At 38.7% G+C, this 17,110-nt stretch overlaps 1 protein-coding gene across 1 annotated transcript in view; it reads left to right on the forward strand.

Moving 5' to 3' along the window:
• TGDS (TDP-glucose 4,6-dehydratase) overlaps positions 1-12,006 on the forward strand; it is a gene marked incomplete at its 5' end in the record, with an annotated part of 13,522 nt that extends 1,516 nt beyond the window's left edge. The window contains 9 exons of the mRNA XM_010174268.1: positions 2,103-2,193; positions 3,325-3,467; positions 5,078-5,176; positions 6,032-6,091; positions 8,269-8,312; positions 8,595-8,760; positions 9,295-9,353; positions 11,172-11,269; positions 11,667-12,006. Coding sequence (XP_010172570.1) covers positions 2,103-2,193; positions 3,325-3,467; positions 5,078-5,176; positions 6,032-6,091; positions 8,269-8,312; positions 8,595-8,760; positions 9,295-9,353; positions 11,172-11,269; positions 11,667-11,767 — 861 coding nt within the window. The remainder of the gene's footprint in view (positions 1-2,102; positions 2,194-3,324; positions 3,468-5,077; positions 5,177-6,031; positions 6,092-8,268; positions 8,313-8,594; positions 8,761-9,294; positions 9,354-11,171; positions 11,270-11,666) is intronic.
• Between the last annotated feature and the right edge of the window lie 5,104 nt (positions 12,007-17,110).

Raw genomic sequence — 17,110 nt, forward strand, 5'->3', positions numbered from 1 at the left:
TTGTTCTGTTGGCACTAGACGTCAGGCTACATTCTTGCTTTTGCCGCTGTTGATGTTGTGTAGTTCATAGTTGTTTTGGAACAGGGCCTCATGGGAACATTCAAAGTATGCCTTTTCATTTTAAAATTTTTCCAATTAAATTAGTTTATTGTTTCCACAGTTTTATCTTCAGACAGGAGAAGTATTTTGATATATTGTTCAGATAAACATTCTGACTGCTGGGTTTGTATGCTGAGGTTCTTCCCCTCTATGAAAGTCAGCACTGATGCAGGGGGTCTCTGTCTTTCTGGCTGGGCTGCCTGAGGTTGCAGGACATCAGAGAAATGCATATAGCTTAATTTTCTGAAATAGCAACTTTGGGGCAGCTTTATCAGGGGTAGTAGATGTAAGTTAAACGTATCTCTTGGGTTAAGGCAAGGCAGGGAACTGAATTTGTCCTCACCTGTTTGGTGACCTCCCTGGCTGTTTACATTTTTGCAAACCTACCTCTTTATTTCAGTAAGTGACTGTCTCTGAGCTGCTGGGGTAGAAGTTGCATGAGGGGAAAGGGGAGGTGTACTAAGCAAATGTATGCAGTTTCAACATGTCCACACTGGGTTTTTGGTTATTTTTCCTAATGTTTCCAGTACGTGATGTAAATGCTGTAGAAAAGCCTTGTTACCTGCATATATATATTAACATTTAATTGCTGGGGATAGCACAGAGTTCTAGAAGGCATCCTGTAAACAGCCAGATCCTTATGTGAAGCAGGGGGACAGTAACAAGGAATGCTGTAGCTATGCTGCTTCTGAACTAGAATAGAAATATGTTCTCACAAAACTTACACCACTATAATTAATTCAGATTTTTCAGGTTTTGTTTGGTGGTTTTGTGGTTTTTTTTGTTTGTTTTATTTCTTTTTTTTTTTTTTAGGAAGGTTGATCAGAGCCTGATATGCAGCTGGTGTGCAGCCAAGCAGTTTACACTGATAGGAGAAAAAAAAAAAAGGCACTAGAAAAAAATACTGTGTGATGGACAAGCCCTAGGATTAGAACTGTAACACTGTTACTGGCTTTAGGAGAGAGCAGGAAGGATAAATGCTGTGGTGCTGCTGTAGAATAGAAGCCTGTTTTGGAAGGCAGAGAAATCTGCTTATAGGGCTGTATAAAAGATACAGTTTTATCACAGTTTCTGTTGTTGCTCAGCACAGATGCATTGAGTTTGAATTTAAATTAAAAAAAAAAATCAATAATTGTGACCAAAAATAATATGTGAGCCTGAAGTCTTTACTGGAGTGTTTCGGTTCTGTTCAGCAATGAGAAATAGGAAAATCAGTTTATCTTTCTCCCATTTCTGATGTTCACTACCTTTTGAGGCTGTTGTTCCGAATTGTTGCTTGAGAACTTCTTAAAAAATAGGTGCATTTGAACTATTTTTAGTTAATTAACTTCTTACGAAAAATACAAAAGTCTTCCCCCCCAGGACACCTCTTCTCAGGTTCTATCTTGTTTAAGTTGAGCCAACAGATAAATATCAAAAGCTTTTTCTCAGCTTGTATTTTCCTTTAGAAGCTGCTGTTGCTTTTATGTCAAACTAAAGAATGGCTTGTGCTTTGATCCTTGACTCTTTTCTAAATATATCAGTTTGAAAAAAGATAAATTACCAGAGCAAACTATAAGAACCAAAATCCTTGCAAGCCACCCAACCATCTATTTTGACAGAAGTGGAAATCCATTTTGGCTTTTATAATGCCACGAGGTGTCACTATCCGTTAGCCAGATGCCAGCAACTCTCTTCCTTGCTGTGGGAGCTTGTTGTTTCAGCCTCAGCATTCAAGCTACACACGATACTTCTGTTGTGTATATTTTGGGGGCGATGCTGTTTTGAATGTTAAATAATAATATAAATCCTGATATAAGTTTAATTGAGGCAGTTGCTCAAAAATGTGTGAAATTTATATCTGGTCTTATTTGAGACCATTGATAAATTGCCCAAAACTCAGTTTGTAGTGCTATTTGTATCCTATACTTCCTTTTTAACGGCTTGTTATGTGACCCTTGGTACAAAAGAAAACTTACTATTTTCTATCAAAAATAACTTGTTAATTTTTTTTTCCTGTTTAGGGAGATATTTGTGAACCTGATTTTATAAAACAGCTCTTTGAAACTGAGAAAATAGATATAGTCCTTCATTTTGCAGCCCAAACACATGTAGGTGAGCATTGTTTCATGTTTTGGTATTTTCCATGAATATATTTGTTTGAAATATATATGGATTTTTTTTGTCTTTTCCTTTCACTTAAAACAAGGATAGAGCTTGTCTCTACAAACTACATGATTCACCTCTCTGACTTGAAGGGTTTCACAACCTGAAGTTAAAAAGTGCTTCATCTGACTTGCCTATTTTCATTGCACATAAATGGTAATGCCTGTTTTTGGGTTTGTTTGTTTGTTTTCATTACACTTAAATTCCATCTAGACACACATGTAACTGACAATGTACTGGTGGAGTCATGAAGACAATGGACAAAGAGTTTGTACATAGTCTTAAGTTTTTACTTGACTGGCTCCAGCCTTTCAGGAAAAAACAGAGCGTGGAAGCTGAAGCATGAGGCACAGCTCCCTTCAGAATCCTCCCTGTTTCAGATTACCACTCCTCAGTAACACTGCTAATGAGAACTATCCCTACCACACTCCTTTCATCATGGGAAGAAATCCTGGAAGAATTCTCTGGGAAAATACTTCTCAGAATTGTCAGATTTGATATGCACAAAGTCATTAGGTCAGTGGGACAGTTCTAAGAATTAAAACAGGTGCTAGTAAATTAACAGTAATAAGTATATATTACTGCATCTTACAACTGGTTTTGAGTTATACTTTTCTTGCTGAGCTTGACCCTTCCTAGTGCAGAGGGGAAGCGGTTATGCTACCACTTAAATATTTAAGTTAGATAATGCTATTTCAGATGGAACTGTCCATAGCCAACAGACTTTTGCTCCTGCTTCCAACCTTTTGTTGATGGCAAGGATTTTGTCTTCGAGGTGGAGAGGGGAAGTGGTTATGCTGCCACTTAAATAAAGTTACATAATGCTATTTCAGATGGAACTGTTCATAGCCAACAGACTTTTGCTCCTGCTTCCAGCCTTTTGTTGATGGCAAGGATTTTGTCTTCGAGTAAGTGTAGAAAGTGTCTTCATTTAATAATGACCTTGGTATCTGGCAAAGAACTAGTGATAATATGCCAGTCCATATTGCAGCCTCTGATACTGTGGTTTGATAGGAAGCCATGTCTTGCCTCAATTTCATCAGAATTGTCTGATTTTTAAATTTTTTTTTTTTAATGTAGATCTTTCATTTTGGCATGCCCTGGAATTCACCTATGTGAACGTTTATGGCACTAATGTGCTGGTTGCTGCTGCGCATGAAGCCAACGTGGAGAAGTTTGTCTATGTTAGTACAGATGAAGTGTACGGAGGCAGCACTGATGAGGTGAGTTTGAAAGTGTGTGAGCATTTTTCTAGCTTTGCTTGCTTTTAATGAGTCTTAACTTTCCTTGGCCTCTGTAAGTGTGTGACTTCTGAGCTATTTCTGACAATACTGGAACTTGTAGACAAGCACTGGTTGTTTCTAGAAAGCTAAGAATCAAAATTGTCCTGAAATGTTTTTTGTAGCATGTTTTACATTGAACACATATCGCCTAAAGCAGTGAGATGGGGTCATTGATGACATCTGAATGCTCCTCAGAGATAGTATCAAAGGAATGTATTATACAAATTTTGCCTTGGAGCATTCATGAGACACCAGTAATGCGCACAGTATGTTCTTTTTTCTTTCCTTTTTAAAAAACTTTTTTTCTGCTCTGCCTTGACTATAAACTTGACAGGCAGAGAGCTAATTTTATACTCTAGCTAAAATACTAACAGAACTGTAGGTACTGACAATTCAAACAGGAAACAGTTCCTGTAGTACTGGAAGAAATATGCAGATATTTCTTGTTGTTCTATGGAAATCTTTCTGATTCTTGGCAAGTTATGCCTGACCTTAATTCAGGAAATGTAATTTAGCTCACTAAAAAGAGAAATTATGCATGCTTGTCTTTCTAAAATTGTAAATAACAGCCAAGGAGTCTTGTGCCATAGTCCATGAAAATATTAATGTATTTCAGAAGTCATGTGCACTTTCTTATTGTTGTGATGTCTTTATCAATTCCTTCAACACAGCGTTAATCTGTAGACTTTTATGATGAAAACCCAAGGATGCTGTTTTCCTGCATGTAGATCAGTGATTTGGCTGAGATAAGTTCAAGTGAACAACTTCTGCCTCTGGGCCTTGGAAAGAGCACTTCCATTTAGTCTGGTTTTTGGTCTCTTTGTGAATCATAGTAGAAGTTCTTGAAGAGGTTTTTTCATTGAGAGGAGGTCAAAAAGTAAATCAGGGTCAAATTTCTGAGGCAAAGGTCAGAAGAGCAGTGAGTCTTATAATCACATGTTAAGGTGGTTGTTATGAATTGCACCTCAGGCAAGGTAGAATCCCTTCTTCCTTTGGTTAATTTTTGTAATTTTTTTTTTTTTTTTCTCTCCAAGGATGAAGTAAATAAAGTGGCAGAGTAGCCATGAAGCTACCTGTTCTGGAACAAGTCAGAATTGTTGAAGACTTGCTTTGGAGGGCTTTGGGTTGAAAATTCTACTTTTCTTTTAGAAATAAAGTTTATAAGAAAGGGAGAATGGACCCCTCTTATTCAGAACTGAAAGGTCGATTTGCTAACAGTGGTGCAATGGTGCTCTGAGGCCATATGACCCTGAAAAGGTTTGAACCTCCCTGTGGCAACAGTGATTATTTTACAAGATAAAAATCTAAGGATCTGCTGCTGTGAGGTACTCTGCTAGAAGTATAAAAATATTACTGCTGGTGTTCTGGCCACCTCCTGTGTTTGATAAATAGACTGTCTTGTTATTGGTCTTCTGCTGCAAGTGGAAGGGTGACTTTGTCAGGCTGGTGTGCTTGGATATTTAGGGATTTTTATTTCAGTTGTAACTGCAGCTTTTGTGATTTAAGACTTATCTGGGCAAAAGACATGCAATTTTTTCTTTTCATTTTAGGAATTTGATGAATCCTCGCCAAAACGTCCAACAAATCCCTATGCCTCCTCTAAAGCAGCTGCAGAGTGTTTTGTTCAGTCTTACTGGGAAAGGTACCAAGTAAGTTGCTGCAAGCTTCAAAAACTCTGAAGCCCATACTTAAGTGTCTGTATTATGTATATAAAAGTATCTTAAAAAAAATAAAATCAGTACTAGTCCACATGGTGCCACCTCTTTCCTGATGGCTACTGTTGTAGTTTGGATGTGTTGAAGGATGTCTGCCAATTATTGGTGGGGACACATTGCAAGACAGTGGGGAGAGGTGAAATGTTTTAATTTTTTTTTAAAAATGTGAACTTAACATCTAAAAATGTTCTTTGATAAAATGGTCAAAGAGAACACTAGCAATTTAGAAAGACAAACTTGAAGGAAATATGTTTATACAGAAGTAGAATATGCAAAATTCAAATTGTGCTAAGACTAGGCTTATTGAAAGAAAAAAAGAAAAAAAAACCCCTATTGCTCAGATTTGTTTAAGCAAAAATATTTAGATGTTTCAGTACTTTAGTCTTTTGCCCTTGACATGTCCTTCTGCAAAGTTGTTTTTGACATAAAGTTGCCTTGAATAAGATGTCAATGGCTGTGAGACATTTTCTTGGAATAAGAAGTAGGAAGCCAGTCTTCAGTCAGCCAGATACACGTACGTAACGTCCTGTGGTGGTTCCACAGCAAGACTGCGAGGTGACAAACGTGTGTCAGTTGTGGTGCTTCTAACAGACTGAGGAGGCTGGAGGCACTTCCCTGTTTGACAGAGGTGTAGATGGCTTAATTCATTAATGTTAGTAAGGGCTTAGAGACTTTTGAATAAGCCCTGTGGGTGTGTCAGTTTATTATTTATTGATTGGCAAGACACCTACAGATTTTTACTGATATGTATTTCCTTATGTAAACACATGCATGTTTAATGCTCTTCAGTTCCCAGTTGTCATCACACGGAGCAGTAATGTTTATGGACCACACCAGTATCCAGAAAAAGTAAGTTAAACCTAAGCTTTACTCTGAGCTTCCATATACCATAATTCAGGGTTACAGTGATGTTACTTTTTTCTCATAAGAATGGACTGTCTCTGGAAAAATGTCTTGCAAGTATTATTTGTCCACGCTTACCTGTGACTGTATTTTGATCTCACACTAACATGTCTTACCATAAACACAAGGAACACGTGTTTTTTGGTTGTCAGTAAAGCATAAGAGATTTCTAGTTATTCATGTGAATTTTACTACAATGACTTTGCTTTGTAATTTATTTTTTTTTTAGTTGTCAAAGGATCTTTAACTGCCCTATGTCTGGTAGGCTTCCCCCACAAATTACATTAATGCACATGTCATGTGCTGTAATTAGGAATGTTTAATACAGAAGGTAAACATTTCAAAGTAAACTGTGAGAGAGCACTATGTCAGTATGTTTGGTATGGAAAGAGATGTTCCAACCTGTACAGAAAATAAGTAAGATGAAGCTATAGCAATCAGATATATGGTGAGAAGCAGCACAAAGCTACTTGCTCTTTGCACGTGTCCGTACGTACCTTGCAGGGTGACTATTTAACATGGTTATTCGTGAGAGGGAGTTGCCTGTGTAGGCCATACCAAGATCTGCTGTGCCAGTGGATGGAAATACACTGATGGAGTGATAGTGATAATCATATGCACTGTTTGGAGCTCAGAGCTTGTGTGAAATGCAGCTATATTTTGCAGTTCTAGTAAGATATTTGTTAATTTTAATTGCTTTTTGTGGGGGAGGGGGGGTGTTGTGTTTTGTTTGGGGTTTTTTGTTTTTGTGGTTTGTTTGTTTTGTTTTTGTTTTTTTTTTATTGAAAATACACTTATGTTTTCCCTACTCTATTGCAGATGGATAAGCAATGTTTTTTAAAATGTGTGTTTCACTGATCTGTAGTTGGGGAAATAAGGGCAGTTAGTGACAGAACAGGGGGAAACGGGTTTAAACTGAAAGAGGGTAGGTTTAGATTAGATATTAGGAAGAAGTTCTTCACTGTGAGGGTGGTCAGACACTGGCACAGGTTGCCCAAGGAAGTTGTGGATGGCCCCTCCCTGGAAGTGTTCAAGGCCAGTCTGGATGAGGCTTTGAGCAACCTGATCTAGTGGAAGGTGTCCCTGCTGATGGCAGGGGGGTTGGAACTGGATGATCTTTAAGGTCCCTTCCGATCCAAACCATTCTATGATTCTATGAAATGCCTGGCTGCAGGTTGCATGATGTTGGAATTATATTCAGGGAATGTATCACTACTTCGTTGCTTTCAGCTTATATATCTATATGTATATATATTCTTCCTCAAGTATGGAGTTTTAGTTACTGCTAAAACCACAGTACTAGGCCAGATGCATCTTTAGTTTTACCTCGTATGTCTGTTCCTATGTTTAGAGTAGCAAGTTAATGAAAATAAAAGAATTGGAATAGTTTTCTAGTGGCTTCAGTTTAAAAACTTTAATAGCAGGACCAGCTGTCCTGGAGTTTCTAGGACATTATGAATGGATCTAAGCCTGTTGCTGAACATAACTTTGTAGATGTTCATGCTGCAAGCTAGTGGCCATCACTTAATCCACGTTTACTTACCTGAAATTCTCTCGGTTCCCTTCCAAATGTAACTATTTTAATGACTCTTACTTTTTGGCTATAGATTTACTGGAACTTGCTGGATGTTTAACCATGCTCTAAACTGTTTGCAATAGTCATCCCTAGTTGGACTCTAGTGACTCCTGTGTGCAAAGTGTAATGGAACCCTTTTCTTTTGTAGAAATGTTACATTTGTAACTGCTGATTTGTAATGGTTGAGCAGAGAGACAAGCTTTACAACACAATAGAGTTATTTCGTCTTAACACCCCCCTCCCCCCAAAAAAAAACCCCCAACAAACCAAAACCAAACAAAGAAACAGCTTCACACAAATACCTTGATTTCCTGTGAACTTCAGAAAAGACAATAGGGTGTAAAAGTTGCTCTGCTTATACCAGGATAAAAGATTTCTTGCAGTTTCTAGGCTTGATGCATTCTTTGATTAGACTTAAGAGAACGTAAAAGTTTTTAAAGGGTCTTATTAAAATACTTAATGATACTTGCTGGTGAAGCCCCATGTTCTTTGCAGAATAACAGCTTCTAAAATAGCAGAGTAATGTTTTCTTTGTTCATTTCCTTAGGTTATTCCGAAGTTTATATCTTTGTTGCAACACAACAGAAAATGGTATGTAACTTGCTTTTTTGTGTGTGATTTGTGCTATAAAACTGTAATTGCAGTTATAAATACATGGTATAGTTTGCAAAAAGATAATTTCATAACTAAGTTATGAATTGCCTATTTTAATAATAGGATTTCTTTAAAAAATGAAAGGATTATTTGCATGTTGTTTACTTAAGGTACCTTCAGGTAACTGCTAACAGCAAAACTGCTTAAAACACAGACTAATAAATTGAATGCTTTTATTTAAGGATTAACAAAAATTTCTTGCCTTTTCGTGATTTTAAGCTGTATTCATGGTTCTGGACTTCAAAGAAGGAATTTCCTTTATGCAACTGATGTAGTAGAAGCATTCCTTACTGTCCTGAAGGAGGGGAAGCCAGGTGAAATTTATAACATTGGAACTAACTTTGAGATGTCCATTGCCCAGCTTGCTAAGGAGTTAATCCATTTAGTGAGTAAAGAGTTATGTTACTTTTCTTTACCAGTCATTGCACATACGAACAATTTTACTATAAACCTTCTGTAGCTACAAAAGAGAGAGCTTAGGCTTGTGGTGGGTCTTAGAAGATAATTTTAGCAGAAGTGTGTTACCTTTTCTGTGGCAGCTGTACAGTGTAAGTTTGCAGTACAGGCTATTGTGTGTTGCACTGCTCTATCAGTTATCCTCACTGGGACATAAATGGCATAATGATTAAATGCTATTTGGTAGGTTTTTTTCATGCTGTGTGCTTCAGTTTTGGTCTGAGAATGTGGCACTGTTAATATCTAACAATTTGATTATGTGTGGTTAGGCAGTGCTTGGATAAAGGAGAATTTCAGTAGTTTGAAAACTCAAACAAAAGACCATTTCTGTTTGTCTGTGTGGTGTTTTTTGGGTTTTTTTTTTTTTTTTCCAGACTTAAATCTTGACAAAATATCTATTTTTAAATGTATGGTAACACAATATAAGATGGGGAAAGGTGATTTTTGTTTTTTGTCTTGACAGATAAAAAAGACCAGTTCAGAATCTGAAATGGAGCACTGGATGGATTATGTCAAAGACAGGTAAGAAAATAGTGAAGCATATGCAGGATTGCTTTATTCTGAAGGTAATAGTAGTTTTGCCAAGTATTTTTTTTGTGAAAGAGTTTCTCCTCTGCAGGAGGAGACATCTAGGATCTGTACAGAAGACTTGGTAGAAAAACAGGACTTCCATTTGTATTTGGATTTTTAGGTCAGAGTATATGTCTTGAAGGGGGAATGTGTAGTGCTAATCTGTCTGTCTTCAAACTTTCTTCACACTTCCTACTACTGAAGTCTCCTCTGGGTAAAGGACAGGTTTTACACAGGAGCTTAATCTTTTCTTAAGGGTTGCTTAGGTAGTTTATTCAGTACTTTGTATTCAACATCACTTGAGTGGGATGAATTCCATCATCTCTCATTTAGCATTAGTATTTTGACATTAATGTGACTAGTTCAGATCTAGACGCGCTTTATAGGTGGGATCTGCTCTCCACAGGCAGAGTGTGGTTCATTTGGGATTCCTACTTTAAGCTGAAACTGCTATCGCAGAAGTAGATGTAGAACTGTGAGGTGCCGAAGTGAGGGCGGTGGCAAAAATGGAAAATAGCTTTATAAATGCACTCCTGCTCTGTGCTTCCGTCCTTAATTTCAGGCTTGGTTTGGCTCTGTTCTTTTATCTCCATTTCTTTTCTGCAGCAACAATGAGTCTCTGCTTACTTTAGATATCACTTTCTTTCTCCAGAGTGATTAGAAATGACATATCTGCTGATAGCAGTTAAGTGTTTTTATGACCTTTAGAATTTTCACTTTCTGTTCACATTTGGATTGTTATCATGGCAACTGAAGTGTCTTTAAATGTGCTAATATTTGTTTTTAAAAGGAAGTCTTCTTCAGAATCCTATCTGAGTGTATTGCAGAACTTTGAACAAATTGCCTTTGGCTCACATGATGTGAGTGTTCAGTAGGTCTCTGTAATTCAGATTGAGATGTTTCTTCATGTGTATTGGGCCCTGACTGCTAATGTTTAAACATGAATGGGCTTGGGAAAACTAACCACATAGGAATACGTTTCAAAGAATACTGAGGCCTTATAAAAGATTCTTAAGATACCTACCTAATGATTATTTAATTCTATAATGAGCGACTTAAAGGTCATGGGGGTTGCTTGCCATGGAAAAATTAGTTCTGCTTGTGCTTGAGATTAGCATGTTTCAATAATGGTGATAAGTAGCTGGTTTCTATCTGCACGTGTATCTTAACTATTGAGTATGGGAGTGCCAGGACTGCTGGAATGCTGAACTGGACTGCCTGACTGCCAGACTGTGGAAGTGAAAATTTGTGCTCTGCTTGACTGTAGGGAATTTCTTTCTGTGTTGAATCTTGCAGCCTGGGATTCTACATATCAGAATCATTGAATTTGTGTAGCTAATGAGACGCTGTAATGACGATGCTTTGGAAGTCTATGTATTTCAAATCTGAAATATGTGAAAAATGTGAATGCTGATGTTGGAAAACACTGGTTTGCGTAGTGACTGTCTGAAGAGCTGCAAATACACTGATTTGCACAATTGCTTTGGCAGTGATTTGAGTTTTGTGTTCATTTTTGTGCCAATAAGATATTAATTCATGTTTATTCTAGTCCATTCCAAGTAGCTGACTGTACAGACTGAATTGTGGTGTTGTAGCTGCACTCAACTGCTTTGTATTTTTTGAAGGCAATATAATCTGTTCATGTTGATGGGAATTTTCAAAATGGAAGCATACCTAGAGTTGGTTTGAAGACAGTGTGAGGTACTGCATCGCTAATTACTGAAAAAATCTAATCAGATTGTTTTCCATGTGCATTTTATACTTCCTCAGACCTACCAATGACCTGAGATACCCAATGAACTCGGAAAAAATGCACAATTTAGGATGGAGACCTAAAGTGCCTTGGAAAGAAGGAATAAAGAAAACAAGTAGGACTGATCCCTTTTATACTAATTGATTTAGAAGTGATGGGAGAAGGGAAAGGGGGGAGAATAGGTATATAGAATAGTTAATGAGAAGCTAAAGGGAATGAATTTAGCACTGTAACTTTAGATAAAACTGACTGCTTTTTAAGTGGTGAATTTACCTGATTAAGAAAAAAAAAAAAGGTTAATCACAAAGTACTATAATGAATTACTTTTTATACTAGAATAAGTCTTGCATAAAGTATTTATAAAATCTAAACTAGATTTTAAAAAATATTTTATATTAATTTTTTGTGTAATTAACTATTAGCATATTGTTAGTCTTATGATATGTGTGGAATATTTGAATTTCCCTGTTATCTCTGGTCAACTTGACTTACCAACATTCTCTTCATACTAGTTGAATGGTACAAAGAAAACTTTCACAACTGGGAAAACTCAGAGGCAGCTCTGGAGCCCTTTCCTGTGACAGAGCCATTTGCACAGCTCAGTGGTCCATAGGGTGGCAGAGAACCTGAAGGAGTTTATTCTACCTCATATGGTCTTTTCTTCAAAGCTTGCGATGAAGTGGCCACACTGAACTCTTAATGTATTCAAGATACATGAACCATGGATACAGTGCAGCGCAACTTTGGAGGGGTTTCAGCACTTTATAACTTCAACCTGTTAATTTCAGCTTTTGGTGCAATACTATATTCTCACTAGGTATTGATTTTTAAAGAACTGTATAGGGTGAAGAATATTTATAATGCCATAAATGAGTGTAACTGGTGTAAAATCTGCCTTATTAATTTAGAATAATTAATTGCCATTATAACATTTGTGACTTTCATTGAAATTTGTTTTAGTTCGGGAATTGTTCATCTGTCTTAGTCTGTTCTTACAGTGTAATTATTATTTTTGTCACTTCAAAGAATTGGTTTTTACTTTTAATCAAGAGGAAAACTGCTTTGTTTTCTGGAGGGTATAAATCAGTTGATAGAAGCTAGATACGGCACTCATGGTTCAGTCCTTTTCTCTCTTGGTGCACTATTACCTTCTGTAGATGCCTGATTAAACTGTTATCTACTCTGTAGCTTTAAAGGCCCATTTTTAAGAGGACTGTTGGGGGGAAGTGTCAAGAAGTAGCAAGTGTTCTCACTGAGATTTCCAGAAGCATTTTCCTAAACTTTGTTCTGTTTTAGATGTTAGTCTTTTTACTGTATTACTGTCTTTTACATGTTAACTTCCTTTTCTTCGTTAACTGCAACAAACTTGAAATGTTGTTTAACACAGTTAACATTCCAGTGATGTTATTTCACATGAAGGTTATTTATGGAGACAATTTTTCAACACTTCCTGTGAATTGTGGGTTGTAACACCTTATTCAATGCAGTGCTTCAGAATTTTTTTTTTGTGACAAACATTTTAAAGATGAAACAATATTTGAGTTTTAATGTAAAGTTTGGGAGGAAACCTTAGTTCTATAATTATGTCAATGAGTCTTTTTCAAAGTTGATTTATTAATAAAAGTTACAGTGTAACTGGTTTCTCTTAAGTAAACAAGTTTTTTAAAAAAAACTAGTCTGTTTTTTTATATGTTTAATTTTTTTATGATACAGGAAGAACTATCTTTGCTTTTTTGGCTTTGAGGTGGCAAACACAGAAGGGAAAACTCTTCTTCGTTTTATCACTTTAGCTTTAATACTTGGCACAGTCCTTGACCCTCCTCTTGCCCCTGCGTAGAGCAGCCTCGCCAGTGCTGAGTACAGGGGTAAGATAACTTCCCTGGTCCTGCTGGCCACACTATTTCTGATACAGGCCAAGATGCCATTGGCCTTCTTGGCCACCTGGGCACTCTGCTGGCTCATGTTCAGCTGGCTGCCAACCAACACCCCCAGGCCCTTTTCTGCCAGGCAGCTTTCCAGCCACTCTTCTCCAAACCTGTAGTGTTGCCTGGGGTTGTTGTGACCCAAGTGCAGGACCCGGCACTTGACCTTGTTGAAGCTCATAGAGTTGGTTGCAGCCCATTGATCCAGCCTGTCCAGATCAATGTGCAGGGAGTTACTTATTCATCTCACTGTTTTGTATTTTACCGAAGTCAGTACTAAAATAGCTGAAGTACTGCAAAGATCTGTTTTAGCTGTGGTTATGCTTTCTGTGGCAGCTCTTCTCTGGGTGAGCTGCATGAAAGTATGTTTCACATCTGTTTATGCTGGAATACTAGTAATGTGATGTGTCTTTAAGTTTAGGAATAGATATTATAGATTATGGTTTACTAAATTATTCTTAATCTTACAAATAGCTACAGTGTCTTTGAAACATTACAAATCAATTGTGATAATGTTATCAGATCAGAATTATACAGAAAGAAGCCGTAGTGTGTGATTGGTTTATTGAATAGATCTTTTGAAAGTTGTTTTGAACGTTTAGCTGCTGAAGATGCAAACTTTGACAGTTGTGTGACTGTCCAAACAAGTGATACTACTTGGAGTGGATTTTTCAGAAAGATCTATTAAATTTTAGTGGAAGCTGTTCTGGTTTAAATGTTTTTGAAGATTTAATCCTTCAAAGTGTTTGAGATTTTTGGCTTGGTCTTCCTAATTTTATTTTTATTTTTTTAGTATATATAGCAATAACTATATACATGCACATTAAAAAAATAAAAATAATTAATCTAGGAGGCTTTTGCTTTGAGCTGCCTTGATGCTGTAGATCAGGTTGCCTTAGCAGGTGAGTGCTCTGGAAGGAGCATTCCTTTTGCAGGGAAAAAATCTTTTTACTGTTAAAGAAAACAGCTTGTTTTGCCATTAACCTTCTGGCTTCTGCAGGAAGAAAAGAACAAAGGATCAGCTAGTGAACTGTTGGTGTGGAGAAGTGTAATGCTTTTAGGTTTTGTATCTGTTTTCACGTGGAAGGTACAGAGACACGTTTCTGCAGAAGGCAAAGATAGGGATGTAAAATACTGCGAACACAGCAATCTTTCAGTCCACTTTTCTCAAGGTTTGTGTCACAGAACAAATTGAGGTGACACCCGTAAGACAGTTGCATGGAATAAATGTGTATGTCACTTAAATGACTAAAGCTTCTCAAGGAGAAGGGCTGCCCTTTGGCAAAGGGTGTCTATCCAGGTTCCATCATGGAGAAGAGGCTCACACTTGAGAAATCACTAGGGGACAGCTCTTTGTTCTGCATCTCTCTTGGGGGGGTTACTGTTGTGGGTTGGATCAGATCTTCAGGAAGCATCTTCTGAAATACCATGTGCATTGGAAACAACCAACATTGCTACCACATTATTTTGGCCTACGCAGCCTGCTGTTCAGCGCAGCCCTTGCTAGCAGCGAGGGAAAGAATTTGGAAGATGGTGAAGTGGACAACTGAGGCAGGGCTGTCTGCACCCCACCTGCCCTGCAGATCATGGCTGGTGGGGCCTTTGTGTATTGGTCCTTGCTTTCTCCAAGGCTTTCTCTGGTCTAACCTTGGCACCTGCTTGCTTCCACTGGTATGCTACTTAGCATTAGGGGTGTCAGCTGTGGTTGAAACAGGTTTACATTGTCATAATATGCCTAGAAAACAGCTTTTATTTGTCCACTGTGTCCTTTACTAAATCACGGAATCGTTAAGGTTGGAAAAGGCCTCTAAGATCATCCAGTCCAGCTGTCAATTCATGACCACCATGCCCACTAAACCATATCCCCAAGTGTTATGTCTACACGTTTCTTGAATACCTCCACTAATGGTGACTGCCACTTCCCTGGGCAGCCTATTCCAATGTCTGACCGCTCTTTTGGAGAAGTATTTTTTCCTAATATCCAACCTGAACCTCCCCTTGTGTAAAATGAGGCCATTACCTCTTGTCCTATTGCTGGTTGCCTGGGAGAAGAGACCAACACCCACCTTGCTACATACACCCTCCTTTCAGGTGGTTGTAGAGAGTGATAAGGTCTCCCCTCAGCCTCCTTTTTTCCAGGCTAAACAACCCCAGCTGCTCCTCGTAGGACTTGTTCTCCAGCCCCTTCACCAGCTTTGTTGCCCTTCTCTGGACACGCTCCAGTGCCTCAATGTCCTTCTTGTAGTGAGGGGCCTAAAACTGGGCACGCTATTCAAGGTGCAGCCTCACCAGTGCCAAGCACAGGGGCACAATCACTTCCCTGGTCCTGCTGGCCACACTATTCCTGATACAGGCCAGGATGCTCTTGGCCTTGGCCACCTGGGCACACTGCTGGCTCATGTTCCGCCGACTGTCAACCAACACCCCCAGGTCCTTTTCCACTGTGCAGCTTTCCAGCCATTCTCCCCCAAGCCTGTAAATGTATGAGGAAGATTATGGGTGAAAAAAATTAAAAAGTGAGTTGTTTTTTTTTTTTTTCTCCCCAATCCCTGTTCTGGAGGAGTACAAAATAGCACAAATTCAGTTTCCTATGAGGAGAAAGTTGTGAATAACTTCAGCTGGACTCAGAATGCTCCATTTTGCTAAAACTGTGTTCTTATGCTCTTAAAATAGCCATGAAATGCTAATGTGTTTCTACTTCTCAGCAAGAGGAACTTTGATACAAAAAATAAATTTTGTTGGGGGAAAAAGTGGCAGTTTTATTAAATGTACTATATCTGAGACTGTATTGTCCTTTTGGTTTTGTTTTGTTTTGTTTTGCATTCCCTTTAGTTTTTATTTCCATTGCCGTTTCCATTTCACCTGGCAAAAATTTATTAAAATTATAAAGATTGGAATAACCTGTTGGTCCATAGTAGCTCTGATTTGTGTGGTGAAGTCAATAGTGTTTTGACTTCTATGCGTGTCATCACACATTTGGAGTTTATCGACACCAAAGATCACAAGATTATGTTAGCTGCATCAGTAGGAGACACGCTCGTTAAGTGATTACTTCCATCATTTCTCAGCAAAGCAATTGTTGCCAGTGGCAATGGAAAATCATGAGAAGATGAGATTTTGTATCAGTGTGTTAGCACCCTTCTTTAGTACAATGGTATGTTTTGGTTTTGATTTTTTTTTTGCCCTTCAGAGCTGTCTCCCAAGGAACTCTCTCAACCAGTGTCCTGAACAGATCGAAGTCTGCCCTCCGGAAGCCCATGGCAGTTGTTTTGCTGACCACCCTCCTTACTTCACCAAGGACTGAGAATCCTATCATTTCACATTCGCTAAGCTCAAGCCAGACTCTGACCACCACATCTCCCACCAGTCCTTCTCTGTTGGTAAACAGCAGCTCAAGTGAGGCACCTCCCCTGGTGGGCTCACTTACCAGCTGTGTCAGGACGTTATCCTCCACACACCCCAGGAACCTCCTAGACTGTTTCTGCTGTGTTGTATTTTCAGCAGATGTTCGGTAAGTTGAAGTCCCCCATGAGAACAAGGGCTAGTGATTGTGAGACTTCTGCCAGCTGCTTGTAGAATGCCTCATCTGCCTCTTCACCCTGGTTGGGTGGTCTATGACAGACTCCCACCAGGACATCTGCCTTGTTAGCCTTCCCCCTTATCCTTACCCATAAGCATTCCACCTTATCATCACAATCATCCAGCTCTGTGCAATCAAAACACTCCCTAACATACAGGGCTACCCCACCGCCTCCCCTTCCTCTCCTGTCCCTTCTCTTACAGCCATCCATTGCAGCACTCCAGTCATGAGAGTCATCCCACCATGTTTCTGTGATGGTGACCAAGTCGTAACTGTCCTGCTGCACAATGGCTCCCAGCTCCTTCTGTTTGCTGCCCAAGCTGTGGGCATTGGTGTAGATGCACTTGAGCTGGGCTATCGATTTCACCCCTGACTCTGGCACGCCACCCTTTGGACTCCTTCTGCCAGATGGCGGGAGGGTCGGGGATCCTCTGCTACTTGCAAAGTGTCCCCC

This window comes from Antrostomus carolinensis, unplaced genomic scaffold, assembly GCF_000700745.2.
Source record: "Antrostomus carolinensis isolate BGI_N321 unplaced genomic scaffold, ASM70074v2 scaffold18160, whole genome shotgun sequence".
Taxonomy (NCBI): domain Eukaryota; kingdom Metazoa; phylum Chordata; class Aves; order Caprimulgiformes; family Caprimulgidae; genus Antrostomus; species Antrostomus carolinensis.